This window comes from Urocampus carinirostris, chromosome 13, assembly GCF_059441175.1.
Source record: "Urocampus carinirostris isolate Australia breed hairy pipefish chromosome 13, RoL_Ucar_1.0, whole genome shotgun sequence".
NCBI classification, from domain to species: domain Eukaryota; kingdom Metazoa; phylum Chordata; class Actinopteri; order Syngnathiformes; family Syngnathidae; genus Urocampus; species Urocampus carinirostris.
In genome coordinates, this window is record NC_142361.1 from 38,755,137 (window position 1) to 38,780,222 (window position 25,086).

The window sequence follows — 25,086 nt, forward strand, 5'->3', positions numbered from 1 at the left end:
TTACATACAGTTGGTATCGTAAGGGTTTGTGCAATATGGATTTGGTGCAAAAATAGTCAACATAGTGCAAAAAATAAATTATTCTGCCCCCGTGTTGAAATGCCGTTCTCTTGTTCATTTTTCCATCAAGAAATGAGCGTGCATTGTTATGAGAATGTAGGTTGTGTTTGGTTAATGGAGTCAGATAACTCATTAGAACAATTTGGTAGGTTTTAATATTTAATTATTATATCATAATTATATACCGTATTTTCCGCACTATAAGGCGCACCGTGTTATAAGGCGCACCTTCAATGAATGATATATTTTAAAACTTTTTCCATACATAAGGCGCACCGCATTATAAGGTGCTATAAGTGCATGCTGGTTTAAGATCAGGTAATTGTGCAATTTTGCAATTGTAATCCTGTGCAGTCCTCCGAGACATTTTTGTGATTAAGGGCGTCATAAATAAATGGGACTTGACTTGGCTACAGTAGAGGATGTAGTTACGTTATGCAACCATTAGATTGTGCCGCGCTAAAGGGAATGTCAACAAAACAGTCAGATAGGTGAGTCAAACTTTATTAATAGATATCAAACAAGCTTTCCACAACTCCATTCACTCCCAAAATGAATAAACAGCTGTTTTATTATTTTCTCTGAGGTAAAGCATTTTCGTGACACATCTTTAACATCTTTAAACAACAGCAAGGCATAACATTTTACTTCTCCTCCATTTAGTCAACATGCAAAAAACCGTCTGATACTGTTATGGTAAATTAAATGTTAGTGCAATCGCAATATAGTGACACTCGTAATGTCAAAAACAACAAGTGCAAAACAATAACAATAAAGCAATAACATAATAACTGTCAAATGTAAAACGTAAACACACACCAAGTAGGACCACCTCTGAATTCTTTAATGTTAAGTTCCACGGAAACTTTGTTTAGTCTTCCTTACTTGGCGCAGCTTATCCTCATGCTTCCTCCACTTGTTGCTGCTCTATTCCCGTGTTCTACTGCGTGACCGATCGCCTTGAGTTTAAACTCTGCGTTGTAAGCGTGTCTCTTAATAGGAGCCATTTCAGGGTCTTTATACAAACGCACAAACAAAAGAGAAACGTTGTTTCATATTTCCCAGTATGCACAGCGCACTTCTTCTTCTACGCGAAAAATGGAGTCGGTGGCTGCTTCTCTTTAATTCCTAACACCGGCGGATCCATCTCCCTCGCACTTTCCTTTTGCCCTGCTATCCACTTTGGTACGCGACGTGCCGCTATTTCCCTTCCACCCCGTTCGATCTGTGCTCTAACCTTTACGGCGCTCCGTCTTCCTGCGATGGCTTCTCCCTTTCACAATACGTACCTCGTCACACAGCGGGCGCCCCGAAAATTCAATGATAATCAAGGTGCTTGTCTTGGTTTGTGGGGGAAGGGGACGGAGAGGGTCCTTGGGCATTACTAGCCTGTCACTGCTTCTGAGTGGAACGTCTCCCTAAGGAGATTCCGTCCCCGTCGCACGGCTGTCAGCAAAAGGAGCGTAAATGAGTGCTAACATGTCCAACGACCGACCTCTCCAACCTCCTGTTCGATTCGGCCGAACGCTAACATATGGAAAATGTTCTATTCGGGGTTGCACTAGTCACAGAAAATTAAAACGGGTAGTGGAATAACCAGATGATTACATACCCGTCAACTCTTGCAAACACACTACCTCACAGGTGTGAAACAGGCGGCCCGCGGGCCAGATCAGGCCCGCTAAGGGATTGAATCCGGCCCACGAGACAACACTCAGAGAAGCTTAAGAGAAAAACAAGCTGCAGGTTGAAATATGTCAACTTGATGTTGCCAAAGCCCGGTGCCTCGAACAAAGACACTGTACTTGTATTCATTTCTGTCTCTCTTTCTTTTTCTCTCTCTCTCTCTTTCTAGCTTCCACCTCTTTTCTCCCACTCTTTGTCTCTGTCTCTTTCACTCTCTGTGTCTCTATTTTTCTCTTCCTTTGTTGCTCTTTGTCTCTTTCTCTCTCTGTCTTTTTAACTTGTGCTCTAACCTCCTTTTTTCCTTTTTTCTCTTTTCTCTTTCTCTCTTCCTACCCTTTGCACTTTCTTTTCTCTTTTCTCTCCTTCTGTCTTTCTATTTCTCTTTGCATTTCTTTCTTCCTCTCCCTTTCTTTCCCCCTCTCTCATGACTTCTCTTTTTTATCTCTTTTGTTTCTCAAGCTCTCTCCCTCTCTTTCTTTGTCCCGCCCTCTCTCCTTTTCCCTCCATCTTTCTCTTATTTCTTCATCCCTCTTTTTCATTCTCTCTCTCTTTCTAGCTTCCACCCCTTTTCTCCCACTCTTTGTCTCTGTCTCTTTCACTCTCTGTGTCTCTATTTTTCTCTTCCTTTGTTGCTCTTTGTCTCTTTCTCTCTCTGTCTTTTGAACTTTATTTGCTCCAAACTCCTTTTTTCCTTTTGTCTCTTTTGTCTATCTCTCTTCCTACCCTTTGCATTTTCTTTTCTCTTTTCTCTCCTTCTGTCTTACTATTTCTCTGTGCATTTCTTTCTTCCTCTCCCTTTCTTTCCCCCTGCTCATGACTTCTCTTTTTATCTCTTTTGCTTCTCAAGCTCTCTCACTCTCTTTCTTTGTCCCGCCCTCTCTCCTTTTCCCTCCCTCTTTCTCTTATTTCTTCATCCCTCTTTTTCATTCTCTCTCTCTTTCTAGCTTCCACCCCTTTTCTCCCACTCTTTGTCTCTGTCTCTTTCACTCTCTGTGTTTCTATTTTTCTCTTCCTTTGTTGCTCTTTGTCTCTTTCTCTCTCTGTCTTTTGAACTTTATTTGCTCCAAACTCCTTTTTTCCTTTTGTCTCTTTTGTCTATCTCTCTTCCTACCCTTTGCACTTTCTTTTCTCTTTTCTCTCCTTCTGTCTTTCTATTTCTCTTTGCATTTCTTTCTTCCTCTCCCTTTCTTTCCCCCTGCTCATGACTTCTCTTTTTTATCTCTTTTGCTTCTCAAGCTCTCTCACTCTCTTTCTTTGTCCCGCCCTCTCTCCTTTTCCCTCCCTCTTTCTCTTATTTCTTCATCCCTCTTTTTCTTTCTCTCTAATCTACTAGTCCGGCCCCTGACAGAATGTTTGTTCTATAGTGTGGCCCCTGAGTTAAAATGAGTTTGACACCCCTGCACTACCTCATACAGACATAAAATGGTATTCATGCCTATGTTTCTTTGCTCAATGTTGACTATTTTTTGCACTATCTTGACTATTTTTGCACCTAACGCATATTGCACAAATACGATACCAAACTGTATGTAACATCCTACATGCCCACATTTCATGCGTAAATATTGTGTAAATTATAACTATAACCTTATCCTCCTTGTTTTTTTAACCTTATCTTCTTTGTTCCTATCCTCACTGATATTATGTGAACTGGAGTGCCATGCCCAATTTCGTGTTCACAATATGTTCAACCCATTTTGTAACAATGACAATAAAGGTATCTCATCTGCTCGCACATTCTCAGCGCACAAGAAAATCTAGCCAGCTCACAAAAATCAGGGCTCGAAATTGCTAAATAAGAAGCAAATTAAGTCAAAGTTACAGTGCATGAAGGTCAAAATACACGGGTTCCCCTGACGTTGTGTCCTAAATGCGGTATTTTGAAGTCGAGTCGAAGGAGAACGAAGTTGAGTAAAGTTAATAGAGTTTGTCGAGAACCGGCTTCTTCGGCTCGGCTCATTAAAAGGAACCGGCTCTTTCGGGTCCTAAACGGCTCTTCGGGTTGTTTTTGCTTCTTTCATCCCAACATGACCAAACATTATGTAAAATCATGCACAACATGACTTAAAGGAAGGGTGGAATCCAACAAAAAAGAAAAAAATACCAAAATGAAAAAGTAGTAAAAAGCTGAGAAAAAAGAAACAAAAGGAAGAGCAAAAATGAAGGAAAAAAAATAGAAAAAAAAGCCAGAAAAAATGAAAAGAAAGAAATGTAGGAAAAAAGGAAATAGAGAACAAAAAGAAAAAAGTAACAGCTCGGAAAAAATAAACACAATGAGATTTTTTTTAAAGGAATTTAAAAAAAAGTAGAAAAAGTTTGTGTTGCATTTATATAATTTCCAATTATATCAAGTCAATCTTGTTGCCAACATTGTACTTCCACTAAAAAATGGGATTAAGTACAGTTCTGTATCTTACAACCGACTCCCCCAAAATATTAATATTATGCGACAAAATATATCAGGAAAAAAAAAAAAATGGATATCTTGTGAAAGAATTGTAAGAACAAACGACGTTTGTAGGCCGTACAACCTTTGCAATAATACATGAGTCAATTTATTCAAAAGAGAAAAATCATTTTGCATTGCCGGAAACTCAGCAAAATGTAACTTGATGTCAAGTTTTGGACATGTTTGATGATTAATTATCCTGGGATTTCCGTTGCTCACTGTTGTTTCAAGCGTTGCTCACCGACTTTGTGTGAACGCTCAGACCCCTGGAAAATTACATTGATTTCAAGCACCCATACCAACCCCATTTACCCTGAATTTCCTGAGGTATTACAGGACACGACAGCAAGCATATTTGTGACCAAATAAGCTGCGATTGTTTTCTCGATGACGCCGGCACATGCTGTCGAGACGGGAGGGACGGGGATGGCAGATAGGTATGATAATGTGCACGGGAGGAGCCGGTGATTGGAAAACAGGAGGCTGGGGCAAGAGGAGAAATTGATTTGTCTCCCTCTGCTAAGTCTTATTGCAGGAGCATGTCTGACAGGGGCCATTACAGTCAATCAGCACAAATCAACATGGATGCAGTGGCGCATGATCCCATGCTTTGCCCTCCGGACAAATGATCTCATTCACAAGCAGGGCGCGATGCTAGCCGCTGCAGGAGGTTAGGCATTTAGATGCCGGGGCATGACGGTATCGGCGCCTTGTTAGGAAGGGAGGTATTGAATGTCTTTTTGGGTCCTTTTATAAGTTCTGTTGCTTAGAGCAGTGGATCCCAACCAATCCCAAGTGTGGCAACTAAGTCATTATCAAACATGTCCAAAACTTGACATCAAGTTATATTTTGCTGAGTTTCCGGCAATGCAAAATTCATCTCATCCCGCTTATCCTTATTAGGGTCGCGGAAGGACTGGAGCTCATCCCAATCATCTCCGAGCAGTGGGCAGGGGACACCCTGAACTGGTTGCCAGCCAATCGCAGGGCACACGGGGACAGACAACTCACTGGCTCATTTACACCTAGGGACAATTTGGACCGGCCAATTCACCTGAAATGCATGTCTTTGGAATGTGGGAGGAAACCGGAGCACGGGGAGAACATACAAACTCCGCACAGTAAGGCCGGGAGCTGGCTTTGAACCCTTGCAGGAGGTTCCCATGACCTCAGAACTGTGCCGCACACGCGCTAACTAACCACTGCGCCGCCGTGCTGCCCAATGCAAAATTATTTTTCACTTTTGAATGAGATGACTCATGTACTACTGCAAAGGTTGTACGGCCTACAAATGTCAATTCTTTCACAAGATTTTCATTTCTTTTTATTTCCTGATATCTTTTGTCGCATAAAACTAACATTTTTGGGGGCTTATTGAGTCGGTTGCACGATACACAACTGTATTTAATCACAAGTACAATGTTGGCGACAAGATTGACTTGGTATAATTGGAAATGATTTGAATGCAACACAAACTTGTTCTTCTTTTTCAGTGTTTTTTTCTACTTTTTAAAAAATTCCTTTAAAAAAAAAATTCATTGTGTTTATTTTTTCCGAGCTGTTACTTTTTTCTTTTTGTTTTCTATTTACTTTTTTCCTTTGTCTCTTTCTTTCCTTTTTTTCAGGATTTTTTTTCAAAAAATCTTTTTATTCTCTTCCTTTTGATTCTTTTTTTCTCAGATTTTCACTACTATTTCATTTTGGTATTTTTTTCTTTTTTGTTCTATTCCCCCTTCCTTTAAGTCATTTTGTGCATAATTGTACATAATATTTGGTCGTGTAGGGACAAAAGAAGCAAAAACAACCAGAAGAGCTGTTTGGAACCCGAAAGAGCCGGTTCTCTTTAGTGAGCCGAGCCGAAGAAGCCAGTTCTCGAAAAACGGACTTTACTCAACTTCGTTCTACTTCGACCTTGACTTCAAAATGCCGCATTTAGAACATAACGCCAGGGGAACCCGTGTATTTTTACCCTTATGCACTGTAACTTTGACTTAATTGGCTTCTTAATGAGCAATTTCGAGCCCTTTTTGTGAGCTGGCTAGATTTTCTTGTTGGCGGAAAAGCTCTGGGTAGTGCACAATTGCGCACACACGCAGTTTAGAGGGAACATTGTGCTGGATAGATTTTCTTGTGCGCTGAGAATGTGCCATATATGGCTCTTTTCATGGATATATATGGCTCGGAAATAAAATGTAACCATAAACATTTCACGGTACATTTCACAAAGTGATATAGTTAAACCTAAGTTTTGTTACATGCGAAGCTGAAGCACAGGAACACAGAGACAAATTAAGGTTCAGTCCAATCTATATAGGGCACCTTTAGAACTAGAGTTTACAGTCAGGGTGTGATTGGGTGAGCACAAGAGATAGGCAGTCTCTGCACACCACAAGGCACTCCCTTCGTTCTCTCATTTTTTATTTACTGTATTTTTAATACATGTATTTATTTTTATTTGAATTAAAGTGTCACGGTTTCCATGGCGCCCAATCGGCCTCGCCCATGTGGCGCCAGCTGCAGCTTGTTGACAGATTGGCTTCTCCACTATTTAAACTCTGTCCTGTCAATCCCCGGTTGTCGGTCTGTCTGCGATTCTCTGTTTTTACACAGCAAGCCCTTTTTCGACCCTGACTCACGCCTGTCCCGTTTTTTGCACCTGTTTGTCTCCCGCTACGACCTGTTTTGATCTCGACCACGTCTGCCCTCCCGTCCCGAATAACCATCCGTTTCTGATCTCGACCATGTCTGCTCCCCTGTCCCGGGTTACGACTCGTTTCCGACCCCGACCACGTCTTGCTCTCCCAGTCCCGGCTACCAGTTTTCCGCCCCTGACACCGCCATCGCTCGCTACGGAAGATCCACTTCCGCGTTCGGAGCGACCTGCTTCCTGCGTCCAGCAATCCCCGGATCGTGGGTGCAACCCTTTCCCTTTCCCTAATAAAACTTGTGAGAAACGATACGCGAGTGGGTCCTGTTTCCGTTCTGGTCCTGACATAAAGTTTGCATCTGTCATAAAAACAAATGTGGGGGGGTGCTGGATCCCATCCCAGCTATCTTCGAGCAGCGGGCAGTGGACACTGTGAACTGGTTGCCAGACAGTCACAGTGGGAAGCTGCCCTCTTCTATTAAAATTCTCCGTGCTGCCAAATATAATGAAGTCACAATGGATTTGTTGTTCTCTCGCAGAATAATAAAGATTTTGTAAAAATTGTAAATTGGCAACAAATATATAATATAAATCTATATATTCATTCAGTTTTAATCAGCACACTTTATTGGTAATACAAAGCAGTTATCACTTCAGATTTTTCAGTTCACAATATTGTACACTATACAAAATCATATTGCTGAAATATTTATACATTCTTGCAGTTTTAATCATCACAGTTAATTGGTAATACAAAGCAGTTATCACTTCAAATTTTTCAGTTCATATATTCTTTGTGGTTTGCTGTCCCGCCATAGTTGTAGTGCCTTCTCAAGGTCCAATCCATTATCATCCTCCGCGTCACCACGAATATAATTGAGTCCATTTTGGCAGAAAAGTCCTTTTGTTTATTATCTTTCATCGAATCGTTCACTTCAACACACGTGTTTTCCTTGCCTCCGCGGTCTTCCGAAGAATTTCTCCACCGTTTTTTCGTGCCGGAATTATTGCCGTTGTTACCACTTTCTGTATTTCATTTTCACTGTTTTTATCTTGAATATGTAACCGGTAGTGTTAACAAGCGAAATAAACTGCGATGGCTGCATGTGGTTGAGAGCGGTTAATACAATCATACTGAATGCTTCGTAGTGGTTTCGCCGCAGTCCTCTTCCGTCTACATACAGTGGAACCTCGGTTTTCGAACGCCTCTCAGTTCGAACAAATCGGAGTTCGACCAAAAATTTCGAGAAATTCTTGTTCGAACGCCAGTGAGCTAGGGTGCGATGCTGAGCGGCGTACGGGCGTAGATCGTGTAGATTGCCCCCACCCCTCGTGACCAACTGTTATCACGTGCGCACTTCCCTTTTTTTGCTTTCGCTTTTAATATCGGTGAACGGAGTGTTTTAGCCCCTAACTATGCCTCCGAAGAAGGTCGGTGCAAGCAGGACAGGTGAAAAAAGAAAAGTTGTTCGTACAACTATTGCCTTTAAGAAAGACATAATAGCTAAATATGAAAGAGGTGTGCGAGTTTCCGATCTTGCTAGGGAATACAGCATGCGCCTTCTGCTGACCACCACGAAGGTAAGAAATCTTATTCATAATTCTTTTCTTTATCTTTTTTTTTTTTTTTTTACACATTCGTGTTAGCGTAATCTTTCGTACGGAAGATTACGATAACGCGAACGTACGATTAGCCTGGGTTAGCTTTATGATTCGAGGTAAACATTCAGGGTGTTGGAACTGAGCCTAAAATTCAGGGTGTTGGAACGGAGCCCCCTTTCCAAATGAAGCGCTAGCCACTTGTGGTGCTAAATGACTTGTAAACGACCTGGTTTTTAAATTTTTAACGTAATCTTTCGTACGGAAGATTACGCTAACGCGGACGTACGATTAGCCTGGGTTAGCTTCATGTTTACGTTAAACATTCAGGGTGTTGGAACGGATTAAAACGATTTACATTATTTTTAATGAGAAAATCGATTTCGGTCATTGAACAAATCGGTTCTCGAACAGGGTTCTGGAACGGATTATGGTCGAGAACCGAGGTTCCACTCTACAACATATTTTACAGTTTTTTTGTCATAACATGAATTTCACTCTCTCTCTCTCTCTACCCGTATTCTATATGGTGTAGTGTATACAGGGGGGGTATACTGTATACCTGTATATGTTTTTTCAAGCATTTTTGAAGGGGCGCTGCAACTGCTGATTTACAGTTTTCGCGGGTGGTCTCGGTCCCCATTAACCGCGATAACCGAGGGATTACTGTACACAATGTTCCTAGCATTCAGGATTGAATCATATTTCTCGCGTGTACCTCAAGAGTGGCGTTTTAATCAATCGAGTCAAACGAGTTCGCCGCGGTAGCCTCTTTCTCTGTATCGTTTTTTTCGTTGCAAACGAAGCGAGCGGTTTGATCCTACTGTGCGCATGCGTCTGCCACCTCGGATTTTATGTGGTAGTTGAGTAGTGAAAGGAAGTCCGTCTCTTTTAAGAGAACCGGCTTTTTCGGCTCGACTCATTGAAGAGAGCCGGCTCTCTATTACTGCTTTGTACCTGAGAACTACTTTTCTGTTCCTGATTAGCAAGACAGGCTAGAAGTTTGAAATCCATTGTAAAATAGTCATTTATGGTATTACTACGTTGTAACAATGTTAATATTATGTCATACCTATCAACCTGTATTTTTTTGCAGTACAAAGTATGTTTATGATGCATTTTAAGAAAATCCGTACGGAAAAACACAAATTTGTCAATGATGGGTACCATCCGGGTATACACCGACTATCACCAAACGGCAAATCAATCGAGTCAAACGAGTTGGCCGCGGTAGCCTCTTTCTCTGTATCGTTTTTTTCGTCGCAAACGAAGCGAGCAGTTTGATGCTACTGTGCGCATGCGTCTGCCACCTCGGATTTTATGTGGTAGTTGAGTAGTGAAAGGAAGTCCGTCTCTTTTAAGAGAACCGGCTTTTTTGGCTCGACTCATTGAAGAGAGCCGGCTCTCCATTACTGCTTTGTACCTGAGAACTACGTTTTTGTTCCTGATTAACAAGACAGGCTAGCAGTTTGAAATCCATTGTAAAATAGTCATTTATGTTATTACTATGTTGTAACAATGTTAATATTATGTCATTCAGGATTCAACCGTATTTCTTTCGTGTACCTCAAGAGTGGCGTTTTGGGAGGCCCGGGCGGGTCAGCATCTTGGCTCTGCAGCGGCTTCTTCGTCACCTGCTTATAAATGTTCCTCGCCGTTACCCCGAGCCACAGCATGGTCGCTAAAGACGAGTAGTGCAGCACCAGCCCCACCTGGGAAAATAAAACATGGAAGACGTCGAGGATGACTCGTCTGAACTTTCGCTTTTACGTTTCCGTACGACGTCCGTGTCCGGGCGATCGTAATGACCTCCGATCCGAAGCGTAAAAGCGAAGCGGGAGCAGCTCTCGTTAATATCAATGTCGCAACAAGGATGTTTCTTTGATTTCCTCCCAGACCTTCACGTTTTACGTCCTCCGTTAAGGAGACCGTCGAGGACGAGAGAGGTGGAGTGAGTGTGTGTCACAAGCAGGAACAGAGACAGGACCCAGTAGCTTTGGTTTCACTCAGTTTTTATTAACTCAGTTGCATCCACGATCCGATGATCGTCAGTCACGGGTAGCAGATGGCGAGGGGAGTCGTTGACAGCGAGAAAACAGGTCGATGGCCGGGATGGGGGAGCAAAACATAAACGGTCCAGAAAAGAGGTCGGAAACAGGGCAGGATAGAGTCAGAGAGTCACAAAAGCTTGCCTAGCGGGGATCATAGGTTCGGAGACGATCCGACAAATGTTGACAGGAAAGCGGGGGTTTAAAAAACCGGAAGCAGCCAATCAGCGTCCGGTGGCGCCTACAGAGCAGACTCAGGTGGTGCCTTGACATGAAACTTAGCTAAAAACGCTCACAGAAGCATAAAATACAGTTCTAAATTTTCACGAATAGTATATATAAAAACATGCTGCATTCAAGCTTGACATTTAAAGCATCTTGGTAACTGGGTTTGGATTTCTTTTCAGGTCGATGGCCGGGACGGAGGAGCAAAAGCAGAAATGGGTCCAGAAACAGGTCAGCAACAGGTATCAGGCAGGAAACAAGGCAGGATAGACTTAGAGAGTCACAAAAGCTTGCCTAGAAGGGAGCATAGGTTCGCAGATGATGCGACAAAAGGTGACAGAAAAGCGGGGGTTTAAAAAAGAGGAAGCAGCCAATCAGCGTCCGGTGGCGCCTACGGAGCAGACTCGGGTGCCCCGCATCAGTAATCATGACAGTTATTTGTTAGAAGTTCCTTGACATGAAACTTAGCTAAAAACTCGTATTTTTGTAGTATTACAATCGTTTTTTTGTTTTGTTATTATGTAATTATTGTACTATTACTGTTGCTGTATTTTTGTAGTATGTCTTTCATTGTATTTGTCTATTACTATTACTGTTGTACTTTTAACTTAGAGTATTACTATAGTACTTTTGTAGCATTATTATGGGATTTTAATAGTGCTTGCATAGTTGATTTTATGTAGTTTTTCTGTAGTATTTTTGTACTGTTTCTGTTGTATTTTGGTAGTAAAAACATATTTCTTAATATGTTTTTGTTGGTGTATGTGTTTTCATTTTTTATGCAACACTCTTACTGTAGTTTTTATGTAATGCGCCTTATAGTCCAGAGTGCCTTACATTAAGAAACAGATGGAATATTTTGATAGTGTACCTCATAGTACAAAATACGATACAGAAGCCTAAAGTACAGTTCTAAATTTTCACGAATAGCGGTTCAGCCGTTTCAGAGCCTTAAAGTCACATACAAACACGCTCACTCTCACGCAGATCGGGATTCATAGATCATATATGTAGTAGTTTGCTGCCCTGTACTGGACTCTTTATCTTACCACAAAAAAACATGCTGTATTCAAGCTTGACATTTAAAGCATCTTGTTAACTGGGTTTGGATTTCTTTTCAGGTCGATGACCGGGACGGAGGAGCAAAAGCAGAAACGGGTCCAGAAACAGGTCGGCAACAGGTATCAGGCAGGAAAACAGGGCCGGATAACGTCGGAGAGTACAAAAGCTGGCCTAGCTGAGAGCATAGGTTTGCAGACGGTCTGACGGGTTCCTTTCGGAGGACGGGAGTTTAAAAAGAGTCCAATAGCCAATCAGGTCCCGCGGCTGTTGGCAAATCAGTAATCATGACAGTGTGAGCTTGCAGTTTTACATTGGCATACTAAGCAGTTCCTTATCAGTTACGCCAGAGGACATCAGGAGTTCAGCCGGAATAACAAATTAGAATATAAATGATAATCACGTTGGCAGCTATCGCGCGAAAAAGGATTCAGAGTACTGCATACCTGCGCTCCGCTTGGCGCTTGAATATTCATGAAAGGCATTTGAATGGAATAATTGGTCTGAAACCTTTGTCGGGAGGCTTTGACGGTTCATCTCAATCGAGGGTCAAGATTCAAAGTGTGTTGATTGTCATCTGCACAGTAAAGAACCACGTTTCCCTGCACAATGAAATTCTTATTTTGCTGTCCACACAGTTGCCAGCGTAAAAATAGAAACTCAAGTCAAGTCATGTTTATCCGTACAGCCTTTAATCACAAAGAGTCTCAAAGGGCTGCACAGATCACAGATTATTGCAAACCACGGACTATTATGACACCATCCCCTGATCTAAAACCTACATGAGGGCAAGGAAAAACTCAAATACCTCAACATGAGAAAAATGAAGAAACCTAGAGAAGTCAGGTCATGTTTATTTGTGACACCCTTAATCACAAAGAGTCTCAAAGGGCTGCACAGATCACAGATGATTGCAAACCACAGACTATTATGACAACATCCCCTGATCTAAAACCTACATGAGGGCAAATAATACACAGATATTGTCAACATAAAAATCGGTTATTCATATGCTATAGAATAGAAGTGTGTTTTAAGACTAGATTTAAACAGTTCCACTGAGGTTGCAGATGGAATCTAAGGGGGAAGAGCATTCCACGGCACCGGGGCCCGAATGGAGAACGCTCTCCAACCTGCGGATTTCTTCTTGGCTCTTGGGATCACTAGCAGACCAGCATTTTCAGAGCGAAGGCTCTGGACCGGAACATAGGGGGAAATGAAATCATCAGTCACAACCTGGGATACTAAATCAAGTAGGTACCTCTCTATTTTATAAGCCAGTTTTTCAACCAGTAAGCCGGAGACCATGCCAATTTATCTTTGCAAAAAAGGAAGCCATTATTTCCTATCAAATTTCTTCAAATGATCAATTCATTTATAAGTAATGTGCCTCCGATTTTTTAATGAAAGTAGTATGCGGTAGCTAAAAAAAATCCCGTTATAGGCAGTGCTCGCTCTAAGCTGCGCGCGTGCGCAATTGCAAGAAAATCTAGCCAGCGCACAAAAATCAGGGCTCAAAATGACTCATTAAGAAGCGACTTAAGTCAAAGTTACAGTGCATGAAGGTAAAAATACACGGGTTCCCCCGACGTTGTGTCCTAAATGCGGTATTTTGAAGTTGAGTCGAAGTAGAACGAAGTTGAGTAAAGTTAGTAGAGAACCGGCTTCTTTGGCTCGACTCACTTAAAGGAACCGGCTCTTTCCGGTCCTAAATGGCTCTTTAGGTTGTTTTTGCTTCTTTAATCCCTACATGACCAAATATTATGTAAAATTATGCACAACATGACTTTAAAGGAATGGGGGAATGGAACAAAAAAGAAAAAAATACCAAAATGAAAAAGTAGTGAAAAGCTGAGGAAAAAAAGAAACAAAAGGAAGAGGAAAAAAAGAAGGAAAAATTTAGAAAAAGCCAGAAAAAAAGAAATGAAAGAAATGTAAGAAAAAAGTAAATAGAGAACAAAAAGAAAAAAGTAACAAAAAAAGTAGAAAAAAAAAACACGGAAAAACGAAGAAAAAGTTTGTGTTGCATTCAAATCATTTCCAATTATATCAAGTGAATCTTGTTGCCAACATTGTACTTCCACTAAAAAATGTGATTAAGTACAGTTCTCTATCTTGCAACCGACGAAATAAGCCCCCAAAAATGTTCATATATTGCGACAAAATATGTCAGGAAATAAAAAGAAATGGATATCTTGTGAAAGAATTGTAAGAACAATAGGCCGTACAACCTTTGCAATAGTACATGAGTCAATTCATTCAAAAAAGAAAAATAATTTTGCATTGCCAGAAACTCAGCAAAATGTAACTTGATGTCAAGTTTTGGACATGTTTGATAATGACTCAGTTGCCACACTTGGGATTGCCGTTGCTCACTGTTGTGTCAAGCGTTGCTCACCGACTTTTTGCGAACGCTCAGACCCGGAAGGAAAATGACAGGGAACATTGGTTATAGGGCAATACCTGAGCGCTAGCCATAATTGGACGTGTCCTCGAGCACGTAATAGAGAACGGAAGTCGGCCGATGTGTCAATCCGTGCGTTGAACCGAACTCTCTTTTCTGCTTCATTAGTGCCGAGAAAAGAGAGAAACACGCACTGGCGGCTATTTTTAGACCACTTCCGATATTAAAGGTAGCCGGCCTCATTGGCTTCTGCTTTCACATGGATGCTGATCACCGAGGAGTTTACAAGATCATCGACTTCTGTCTTTTCAACGTTTATTGATTCTATGACATCGTAACTGTCAACCGTTTTTGCCGTACAAAGTACGTTTATGATGCATTTTTGTACGACGTACGAGAAAATCTGTACGGAAAAACGCAAATTTGTAAATGATGGGTACCATTTGGTATACACCGACTATCACGAAACACCAAATCAATCAGTCAAACGAGTTCAAGTTGTGTAGAGAAAGGAAGTCCGTCACTTTTTAGAGAACCGGCTTTTTCGGCTCAACTCATTGAAGAGAGCCGGCTCTCTATTACTACTTTGTACCTGAGAACTACTTTGTTGTTCCTGATTAGCAAGACAGGCTAGCAGTTTGAAATCCATTGTAAAATAGTCATTTATGTTATTACTACGTTGTAACAATGTTAATATTATGTCAAAAATGTCAACCTGTACGTTTTTGCTGTACAAAGTACGTTTATGATGCATTTTAAGACGTGTACGACGTACAAGAAAATCTGTACGGAAAAACGCAAATTTGTCAATGATGGGTACCGTCCGGTATACAACGACTATCACCAAACGGCAAATCAATCGAGTCAAACGAGTTGGCCGCGGTAGCCTCTACCTCAGTATCGTTATTTTCATTGCAAACGAAGCGAGCGGTTTGATGCTACTGTGCGCATGCGTCTGCCACCTCGGATTTTATGTGGTAGTTGAGTAGTGAAAGGAAGTCCGTCTCTTTTAAGAGAACCGGCTTTTTCGGCTCAACTCATTGAAGAGAGCCGGCTCTCTATTACTACTTTGTACCTGAGAACTACGTTTTTGTTCCTGATTAACAAGACAGGCTAGCAGTTTGAAATCCATTGTAAAAATAGTCATTTATGTTATTACTACGTTGTAACAATGTTAATATTATGTCATACTTGTCATTCTGTACGTTTTTGCCGTACAAAGTACGTTTATAATGCATTTTAAGAAAATCTGTACGGAAAAACGCAAATTTGTCAATGATGGGTACTATCCGGTATACACCGACTATCACCAACCGGCAAATCAATCGAGTCAAATGAGTTCGCCGCGGTAGCCTCTATCTCGGTATCGTTTTTTTCGTTGCAAACGAAGCGAGCGGTTTGAGGCTACTGTGCGCATGCGTCTGCCGCCTGGGGATTTCCCATCACCCATCATTCTGTGGTAGTTGTGTCGTGAAAGGAAGTCCGTCTCTTTTAAGAGAACCGGCTTTTTCGGCTCAACTCATTGAAGAGAGCCGGCTCTCTATTACAGCTTTGTACCTGAGAACTACGTTTTTGTTCCTGATTAACAAGATAGGCTAGCAGATTGAAATCCATTGTAAAATAGTCATTTATGTTATTACTACGTTGTAACAATGTTAATATTCGGTCATACCTGTCAACCTGTATGTTTTTCCCGTACAAAGTACGTTTATGATGCATTTTAAGAAAATCCGTACGCAAAAACGCAAATTTGTCAATGATGGGTACTATCCGGTATACACCGACTATCACCAAACGGCAAATCAATCGAGTCAAACGAGTTGGCCGCGGTAGCCTCTATCTCGGTATCGTTTTTTTCGTTGCAATTGAAGCGAGCGGTTTGATGCTACTGTGCGCATGCGTCTGCCGCCTGGGTATTTCCCATCATCCATCATTCTGTGGTAGTTGTGTAGTGAAAGGAAGTCCGTTTCTTTTAAGAGAACTGGCTTTTTCGGCTCAACTCATTGAAAAGAGCCGGCTCTCTATTACGGTTTATCACTACTTTGTAACTGAGAACTACTTTTTTGTTTCTGATTAACAAGACAGGCTAGCAGTTTGAAATCCATTGTAAAATAGTCATTTATGTTATTACTACGTTGTAACAATGTTAATTTTATGTCATATCTATCAACCTGTTTTTTTTTGCCGTACAAAGTATGTTTATGATGCATTTTAAGAAAATCCGTACGGAAAAACGCAAATTTGTCAATGAGGGGTACCATCCGGTATACACCGACTATCACGAAACACCAAATCAATCAGTCAGACGAGTTCGAGTTGTGTAGTGAAAGGAAGTCCGTCTCTTTTTAGAGAACCGGCTTTTTCGGCTCAACTCATTAAAAGAGAGCCGGCTCTCAAACGGCTCACTTGCTTTGATGCATTATATTACGAATCATTATTGTTGTGTAAAGAAGTTAAGAAAAAAGGAATTATAAAAGGAGAAAATAAAAAAAGACAGGTTTGTAGTGATTGTGAATATTTCTATAGTAGTATTTCATAGTATTTCCGTAGTAGTAATTTTGTAATAGTTTTGTAGTAGTATTTTTATAGTATCAATATCTCTAGGTTATTTGTAATTGCAACATCCTTTTCCTCATGTTGAGGTTTTTGAGTTTTTCCTTGCCCTCATGTTGTTTCCAGATCAGGGGATGGTGTCATAATAGTCTGAAATAATAGTCTGTGCAATAACCTGTGCAGCCCTTGGAGACTCTTTGTGATTAAGGGCTATACAAAAAAATATGACTTGACTTTCCTCATGCTGAAGTTTTTGAGTTTTTCCTTGCTCTCATGTAGGTTTTAGATCAGGGGATGGTGTCATAATAGTCTATGGTTTGAATTAATATGTGGTCTGTCCAGCCCTTTGAGACTCTTTGTGATTAAGGGCGTCACAAATAAACATGACTTGATTTGACTTGACTATCCCTGTAGTATTTTTGTAATATTTATGTACCGGTAGTAGTATTTCATAGTATTTCTGTAGTAGTATTTTTGTCATATTTTTGTAGTAGGTTTTTTTTTGTATTCCTGGAGTATTTTTTTCATATTCATCAAGTAGTATTTCTGTATTATAGTTTTGCAGTAGTATTTTACAGTATTTCTGTAGTTTCAAGGATACTGCTGGAAGTGTGAATTTCCCTACGGGGATGAATCAAGTATCTCTCTCTCTCTCTCTCTCTCTCTCTCTCTCTCTCTCTCTCTCTCTCTCTCTCTCTCTCTCTCTCTCTCTCTCTCTCTCTCTCTCTCTCTCTCTCATGCTCACGCTCACTCTCACTCTCACTCTCTCTCTCTAGCTTCCACCCCTTTTCTTTCACTCTGTCTCTCTATTTTTCTCTTCCTTTGTTGCTCTTTGTCTCTTTCTCTCTCTGTCTTTTTAACTTTATTTGCTCTAACTTCCTTTTTTCCTTTTCTTTCTTTTCTCTTTCTCTTTTCCTACTCTTCGCGCTTTCTTTTCTTTTCTTTTCTTTTCTCTCCTTCTGTCTTTCTATTTCTCTTTGGATTTCTTTCTTCCTCTCCCTTTATTTCCCCCTCTCTCACAACTTCTCTTTTTATCTCTTTTGTTTCTCACGCTCTTTCCCTCTCTCCCTTTTTTCTTTCTTTGTCCCGCCCTCTCTCCGTTTCCCTCCCTCTTTCTCTTATTTCTTTATCTCTCTTTTTCTTTCTCTTTAATCTACTCGTCCGGCCCCCGACAGAATGTTTGTTCTATCGCGTGGCCCCCGAGTTAAGATGAGTTTGACACCCCTTCATTAGCGTAATGTTTATTGTTTATTCTCTACAAATGTTTTGTTTAGTCACAAAATATTGTATTACATTTCAGAACGATGAAACAAATTCTTCTCACAAAATGTTGTTGGAATAATGTACATAAGTTATTCAACGTTACTATAATTTATGTGTGTTATATGTTTTCTTGTGAGATATTGTGCTCACAAAATAAGATATTCTCTCAGCAAAAGTCTTCCACTACACCCTGGCAAGAGAGAACAAAATGGTGTGAATCCGTTACAGATTTGACCTGCAGATCAAGGATCTTTTCCTGAAGTATAGCATGAAGAGAGTTAATCAGTCACATTTCAAAAAACAAGTTGTTGTGCAAGAACTGGTTTCAATGGAAAAATTCAACCTTCAACCAACCCCTAACCCTTAGTGTTAAAACCACCTTGTAACTAGGGCGTTCCTTTTCTGAATAAAAGGCAAGGTGAGGGAAGGCTGCTTTGGAGTGAGTTGGAGGAACTGTAACCAAAAGCAGTTTTCTGTTCGCTTCCTTTGCAAATAATTATACGCAATTCTCTGTGTCCTTTTTGTATACAGGTTTTTGTTACAAGTGTTGGGTCGAACCTGACAATTGTTCCCCACTTACTTTGGAGAGAACGTCGTAGGGCGTTGCCCCAAAAAATACGCAGAGAGGAGATATGGCAAAAAGGGAACGCGCTCTATTGCATTCGGGACACGTTCAAAGTTCCAGACGTTCTACATAGGCTTTTATAGTCTTCTCAAAAAAAGTTAAGATATCCTGTGAAGGTCGTCCGCCCGGCTTCCTCAGCATATCAGCTTGTGACCTCATCCCACGACCTTCACCAGATGCCTACATACTTATCATCAGTTATTATCCACATTCCACAACACTCTTGCACACAAAGATTTAAAAAAAAGGAAATTATAGATCATTACAAACCAGAAAACCAGTGTGATTAAAGCGAGTTTCACATAACTTTAATGAATAACTGCGAATGATCTCCGCGTATAGCTGGGAAGTAAGATTTTACTATCTTAGAAGTTGAAACCAATCTCCCCCGGAAACCTTGAGCAAATATGAAATATTGAAAGCAATGACTGCCTCACTGAGCAGCGCATTGATCACAAAGTCAACAAAGGATGAGCTGGAAACAGCCAACTGGAATCTAATTAATGCCCTCCCCCTCACTAAAGAGCACTAGCCTGGCAAACGCAGGCTCCCTTCTCACACATCTCACTACCCAGAGCTTTTCCGCCCACAAGAAAATCGAGCCAGCTCACAAAAATCAGGGCTCGAAATTGATGATTAAGAGGCCAATTAAGTCAAAGTTACAGTGCATGAAGGTCAAAATACACGGGTTCCCCTGACAATGTGTCCTAAATGCGGTATTTGGAAGTCAAGGTTGAAGTAGAACGAAGTTGAGTAAAGTCAGTAGAGTTTTTCGAGAACCGGCTTCTTCGGCTCGGCTCACGAAAACGAACCGGCTCTTTCGGGTCCTAAACAGCTGTTCAGGTTGTTTTTGCTTCTTTCATGCCTATGTGACCAAATATTATGTCAAATTATGCACAAAATGACTTAAAGGAAGGGGGGACGGAACAAAAAAAGAAAAAAAAAATACCAAAATGAAAAAGCTGAGAAAAAAAGAAACAAAAGGAAGAGAAAAAAAAGGAAAAATTCAGAAAAAAAGCCAGAAAAAAAGAACAAGGAAAAAAAGTAAAAAAGTAACAGCTAGGAAAAAATAAACACAATGATATTTTTTTAAAGGAATTAAAAAGAATAGATAAAAAACAGGGAAAAAGAAAAAGTTTGTGTTGCATTCAAACAAATTCCAATTATACCAAGTCAATTTTGTTGCCAACATTGTACTTCCACTAAAAATGTGATTAAATACAGTTCTGTATCGTGCAACCGACTAAATAAGCCCCCAAAAATGTTAGTAATATGCGACAAAAGATACCAGGAAAAAAAAGAAATGGAAATCTTGTCAACGAATTGTTGTAAAAAACAAATGACGTTTGTAGGCCGTACAACCTTTGCAATAGTACATGAGTCAATTCATTCAAAAGAGAAAAATCATTTTGCATTGCCGGAAACTCAGCAAAATGTAAGGTGATGTCAAGTTTTGGACATGTTTGATAATGACTTCGTTGCCACACTTGGGATTGCTGTTGCTCACTGCTGTTTCAAGCGTTGCTCACCGACTTTGTGTGAACGCTCAGACCCGTAAGGAAAATTATAGGAAACATTGCTAAAAAAATAATAATAAAATAAAATAATTAAAAACAACAAAAACATTTTTTTTTTTGCTCGTTTAGGTATTATTTTCTCTCTTTTTTGTATTTTAAGATTTATTTTCATATTTACAGCTCCAGACTGCGAAAAGAGTGTTTCATTGTTTTGTTTTGGGGCTTGAATCATCATGTTGCCCACATTGCTAGTACCGTAAACTCAGGACTATAAGCCACTACTTTTTTCCCTAACTCTTAACCCTGCGGCTTATTCAGTGATGCGGCCAATTCATGTCATTTTTCTAACGGCCGCTAGCGGCGCTCGAGTGTTGCTACCATTAACTGCCCGGATGAAAGTTATATTATTATTATTAAAGCTTTGAAAACTCTCTCGGTGTCCCGTCTTTCTTTGTAAATATGTGTAACCCATGTATAATATGTATTTGCAACTGTATATTTTTGTAATGTATTTATTTGTATTTAGTTTAGACACTTATTCTGATGTGTTTTGCACGGGTGAACGAAAAAGGAGGGGCGGAACAAACGCGGGGTGCCGAGTTTAAGTGGGGACCGCTAAAGGTGAGGGACAGACAAGGAAAGAAGAGGGGGTAAAAAGTTGGTTAAAGAAAAAGAAGTTGCGTGAGTAAATGTGTTCATCTGGTATATTTTTCCCACCCTTACCTTTGGAAATAAACACTTTTTTCCTTGGATTACTTTCAACGGGACCCGGACTCTGCAGGTCTGCATCAAACCTTAAGTAGCGGTATCATTTTCCGTTCATTTCGCCGGCTGTGATTTTTGAACTGTGGACTTTAATGAAGGACATTTAGTTTCATTCGCGGGACTTGAAGTCGGGTTTGGGTTAATTTTGTGTTTGTGTTACATGTTTAAATGTGGGCGCATGCGGCTTATATACAGGTGCGGCTTGTGTATGTACAAAATCGGTTTTCCTCTTAAAATGTGGTGGGTGCGGCTTATAATCAGTTGCGCTCTATGGTCCGGAATTTACGGTATATGTTTTGGTCATCGGCGTGGCTCAGGAAGTAACATTGGTAATTTTGTTTAATAATTTTTCTGCAATCTGGGATTTTGCTACATTTTCAACCTGTTTTTCAAGTGTTATCATATTCTCACTTTGGTTTTTTTTTCTGGATAAATAGCAAAAAAAATGCAGAAAAATTGCCTGCGAGTGGAACAAAAAAATGCGTTACTAGGTTTCTAATTAGTTTGTCTCATCTCATCTCATCTCATTAGCTGCACCGCTTATCCTCAGTAGGGTCGCGGGGGTGCTAGAGCCCATCCCAGCAATCATCGGGCAGTGGGCAGGGGACACCCTGAACTGGTTGCCAGCTAATCGCAGGGTACACAGGGACAGACAATTCGCTCGCTCAATCACACCTAGGGACAATTTGGACCGGCCAAATAGCCTGTTTTTGGGAATGTGGGAGGAAACCGGAGTGCCCGGAGGAAACCCATGCAAGCACGGGGCGAACATACAAACTCCGCACAGGAAGTCTGAAGCTGGATTTGAACCCACACAGGAGGTTCCCGAGACCTTAGAACTGTGCCGCACACGCGCTAACCACTGCGCCGCCGTGCTGCCCTCACTAATTTGTCTCATCTCATCTCATCAGCTGCACCGCTTATCCTCTGTAGGGTCGCGGGGGTGCTGGAGCCCATCCCAGCAATCTTCGGGCAGTGGGCAGGGGACACCCTGAACTGGTTGCCAGCCAATCGCAGGGCATAACTAGTTTTAATTTTTAATTTTTTTTAAGCATTTTTGAAGGGGCGTCGCTACTTTGCGGATTTTCCCTTTTCGCGGATGGTTTTGGACCCCATTAACCGCGATAACCGAGGGATTACTGTATTATTATTTTTTGACCGTTTCTCCCATTGTAGATTTTCGCTCTTCTTTCGAGTCATTTTGCATCTCAGCTTGAATGGCTTTAGAAAAAAAATACACCAAAAGATAACATACTTGCTAAAAAGTGCAATTTTCTAGCATCACAAAAGTTATATTTCAAACATTTTATCCCCCTAAGTTAATGTGAGTCATGCCACATCGACCAGTGTCGACTTGCTGCTGCCTCACCATGGCAACCCATGTTCGCAGAACCCCTAACATTTGTCAGTTGTTAGCTGAGAACAACAATGAGCATGTTTTCATGTCAGAAATAGTCCGGATGAAAGCAATTGCGCACTGCCCGCACATTCTCAGTGCACAAGAAAATCTAGCCAGCGCAATGTTCCCTCTAAACTGCGTGTGTGCGCAATTGCGCACTACCCAGAGCTTTTCCGTGCACAAGAAAATCTAGCCAGCTCACAAAAACAGGGGCTCGAAATTGCTAATTAAGAAGCAAATTGAGTCAAAGTTACAGTGCATGAAGGGAAAAATACACGGGTTGAGGAGAACGAAGTTGAGTAAAGTCAGTAGAGTTTTTCGAGAACCGGCTTCTTCGGCTCACTAAAAAGAACCGGCTCTTTCGGGTCCCAAACGGCTCTTCGGGTTGTTTTTGCTTCTTTAATCCCTACACGACCAAATATGATGTAAAATTGTGCACAAAATGACTTAAAGGAAGGGGGGGGGGGGGGGAATAAAACAAAAAAGGAAGAAATACCAAAATGAAAAAGTAGTGAAAAGCTGAGAAAAACAAGAAAAAATTCAGAAAAAAAGACAGAAAAAAAAGAAAAGAAAGAATCAAAGGAAAAAAAGTAAATAGAGAACAAAAAGAAAAAAGTAACAGCTAGGAAAAATAAACACAATGAGATTTTTTCTAAAGGAATTAAAAAAAAAGAAAAAAACAGGGAAAAAGAAGAAAAAGTTTGTGTTACATTCAAATAATTTCCAATTATTCCAAGTCAATCTTGTTGCCAACATTGTACTTCCACTAAAAATGTGATTAAATACAGTTGTTTATCGTGCAACCGACTAAATTATCCCCCAAAAATGTTAGTATTATGCAACAAAAGATAGCAGGAAAAAAAAAGAAATGGAAATCTTGTGAAAGAATTGTTGTAAAAACAAATGACGTTTGTAGGCCGTACAACCTTTGCAATAATTCATGAGTCAATTCATTCAAAAAAAATTTCTGCATTGCTGCATTGAACTCAGCAAAATGATGTCAAGTTTTGGACATGTTTGATAATTAATTATCTTGCCACACTTGGGATTGCTGTTGCTCACTGTTGTTTCAAGCGTTGCTCACAGACTTTGTGTGAACGCTCAGACCCAAAAGGAAAATGACAGGGAACATTGGTTGGGGGGCCGTTGAAGCTAAGATCCGAAAGACATTTTTGCACTGTTTAGGACTATACCATACAAACTAAAACCAGCTGCTGTTATTCATAAGGAAATAAGAAACGCAATGGCAAAGCAAAGCCCCCGGAGAGCAGTGTCAGCGTCATTTTTAAGCAGTACTTGTTAAGAAATATGAGAACAATTTCAAGTTTTTCCAAGCAGTTCTCTCAAAATTCAAGCACTTTTCAATCCTTGAAAACGTAACATTAAAATTCAAGTATTTTCCATTCATTTCAGGCACCCTTACGAACCCTGAACACAGGCTGAACACTGGCCATAGTCAAAGTTTTTGCAATATTAGAGCAACTAGACCAACTTAATTAGCCTAAAATCCATCTCAACTTTGTTCTCAGCCCATAATCAATAAGCTATATTTGATTTACGGTGTTTTAAGCGAAAACTAACTGTCACGGTTGCCATGGCGCCCAATTGGCCCCCGCCGTGTGGTGCCAGCTTCTGTCACGGTTGCCATGGCACCCAATTGGCCCCGCCCGTGGGCGCCAGCTGAAGCTTGTTGACGGATTGGCTCCCTGTCAGTATTTAAACTCTGTCCTGTCAGTCCCCTTTGGTCGGTCCGTCTGCGAATCTCCGTTTTTACACCGCAAGCCCTTTCTCACCTGACCTGTGTTTTTTGCTCAAGTTTTTCGCCCGCTACGATCTGTTTTAAGCTAAACCACGTCTGCTCTCCCCGTCCCGAATTACGACCTGTTTTGATCTCGACCTCGTCTGCTCTCCTGTCCCGAATCATGAGCTGTTTTGATCTCGACCACGTCTGCTCGCCCTTCCCAAACACGACCTGTTATGATCTCGACCTCGTCTGTTCTCCCACCCCGAATAACGGTCCGTTTTTCGATCCCGACCACGTCCACTCTCCTCTCCTGGCTTTCGACTTTTTTCCGTTCCTGACACCGCCATCGCTCGCGTCTGAGCAACCTACTCCCGTAACTAGTGATCTCCGGATCATGTTTCCGCTCTTTTCCCTTCTTCCCAATAAAATTGTGAGAAACGTTACGCGAGTGGGTCCTGTCTCCGTTCTGGTCATGACACTAACCAGTATTTGATGAACATTTTATCTATGGTTCCAACAATTCTTGTTGTTTTTTCCTTCTGATTTCCAAGCAGAGATGAAGTTAAATGTAGGTCACATTCATTTAACGTTAGCAGACTTTAATGGCTTATTTAATTTTGATCACGGAAACACCTATTCAATATTTCATCTGAACTTAGTTGATGGCAGGCATGGGACACAGCAACCAGGACACTGGAAGTAAAATGGTGCTAAGCACAAGACATGGGGAAAACTGGTGCCCAGTGTTCCCTCTAAACTGCGCGCTGTGCGCAATTGCGCACTGCTGGCACATTCTCAGGGCACAAGAAAATCTAGCCAGCTCACAAAAATCAGGGCTCAAAATTACTAATTAAGAAGCGACTTAAGTCAAAGTTACAGTGCATGAAGGTCAAAATACACGGGTTCCCCTGACGTTGTGTCCTAAATGCGGTATTTTGAAGTCAAGGTCGAAGTAGAACGAAGTTGAGTAAAGTTAGTAGAGAACTGGCTTCTTCGGCTCGGCTCACTAAAAGGAACCGGCTCTTTCGGGTCCTAAACAGCTC

At 41.0% G+C, this 25,086-nt stretch overlaps 1 protein-coding gene across 1 annotated transcript in view; it reads right to left on the reverse strand.

Moving 5' to 3' along the window:
* adgra1b (adhesion G protein-coupled receptor A1b) overlaps positions 1-25,086 on the reverse strand; it is a 336,527-nt gene that overhangs the window by 8,585 nt on the left and 302,856 nt on the right. The window contains exon 17 of the mRNA XM_088351215.1: positions 10,008-10,153. Within this exon, the coding sequence (XP_088207341.1) occupies positions 10,008-10,153 (146 nt within the window). The remainder of the gene's footprint in view (positions 1-10,007; positions 10,154-25,086) is intronic.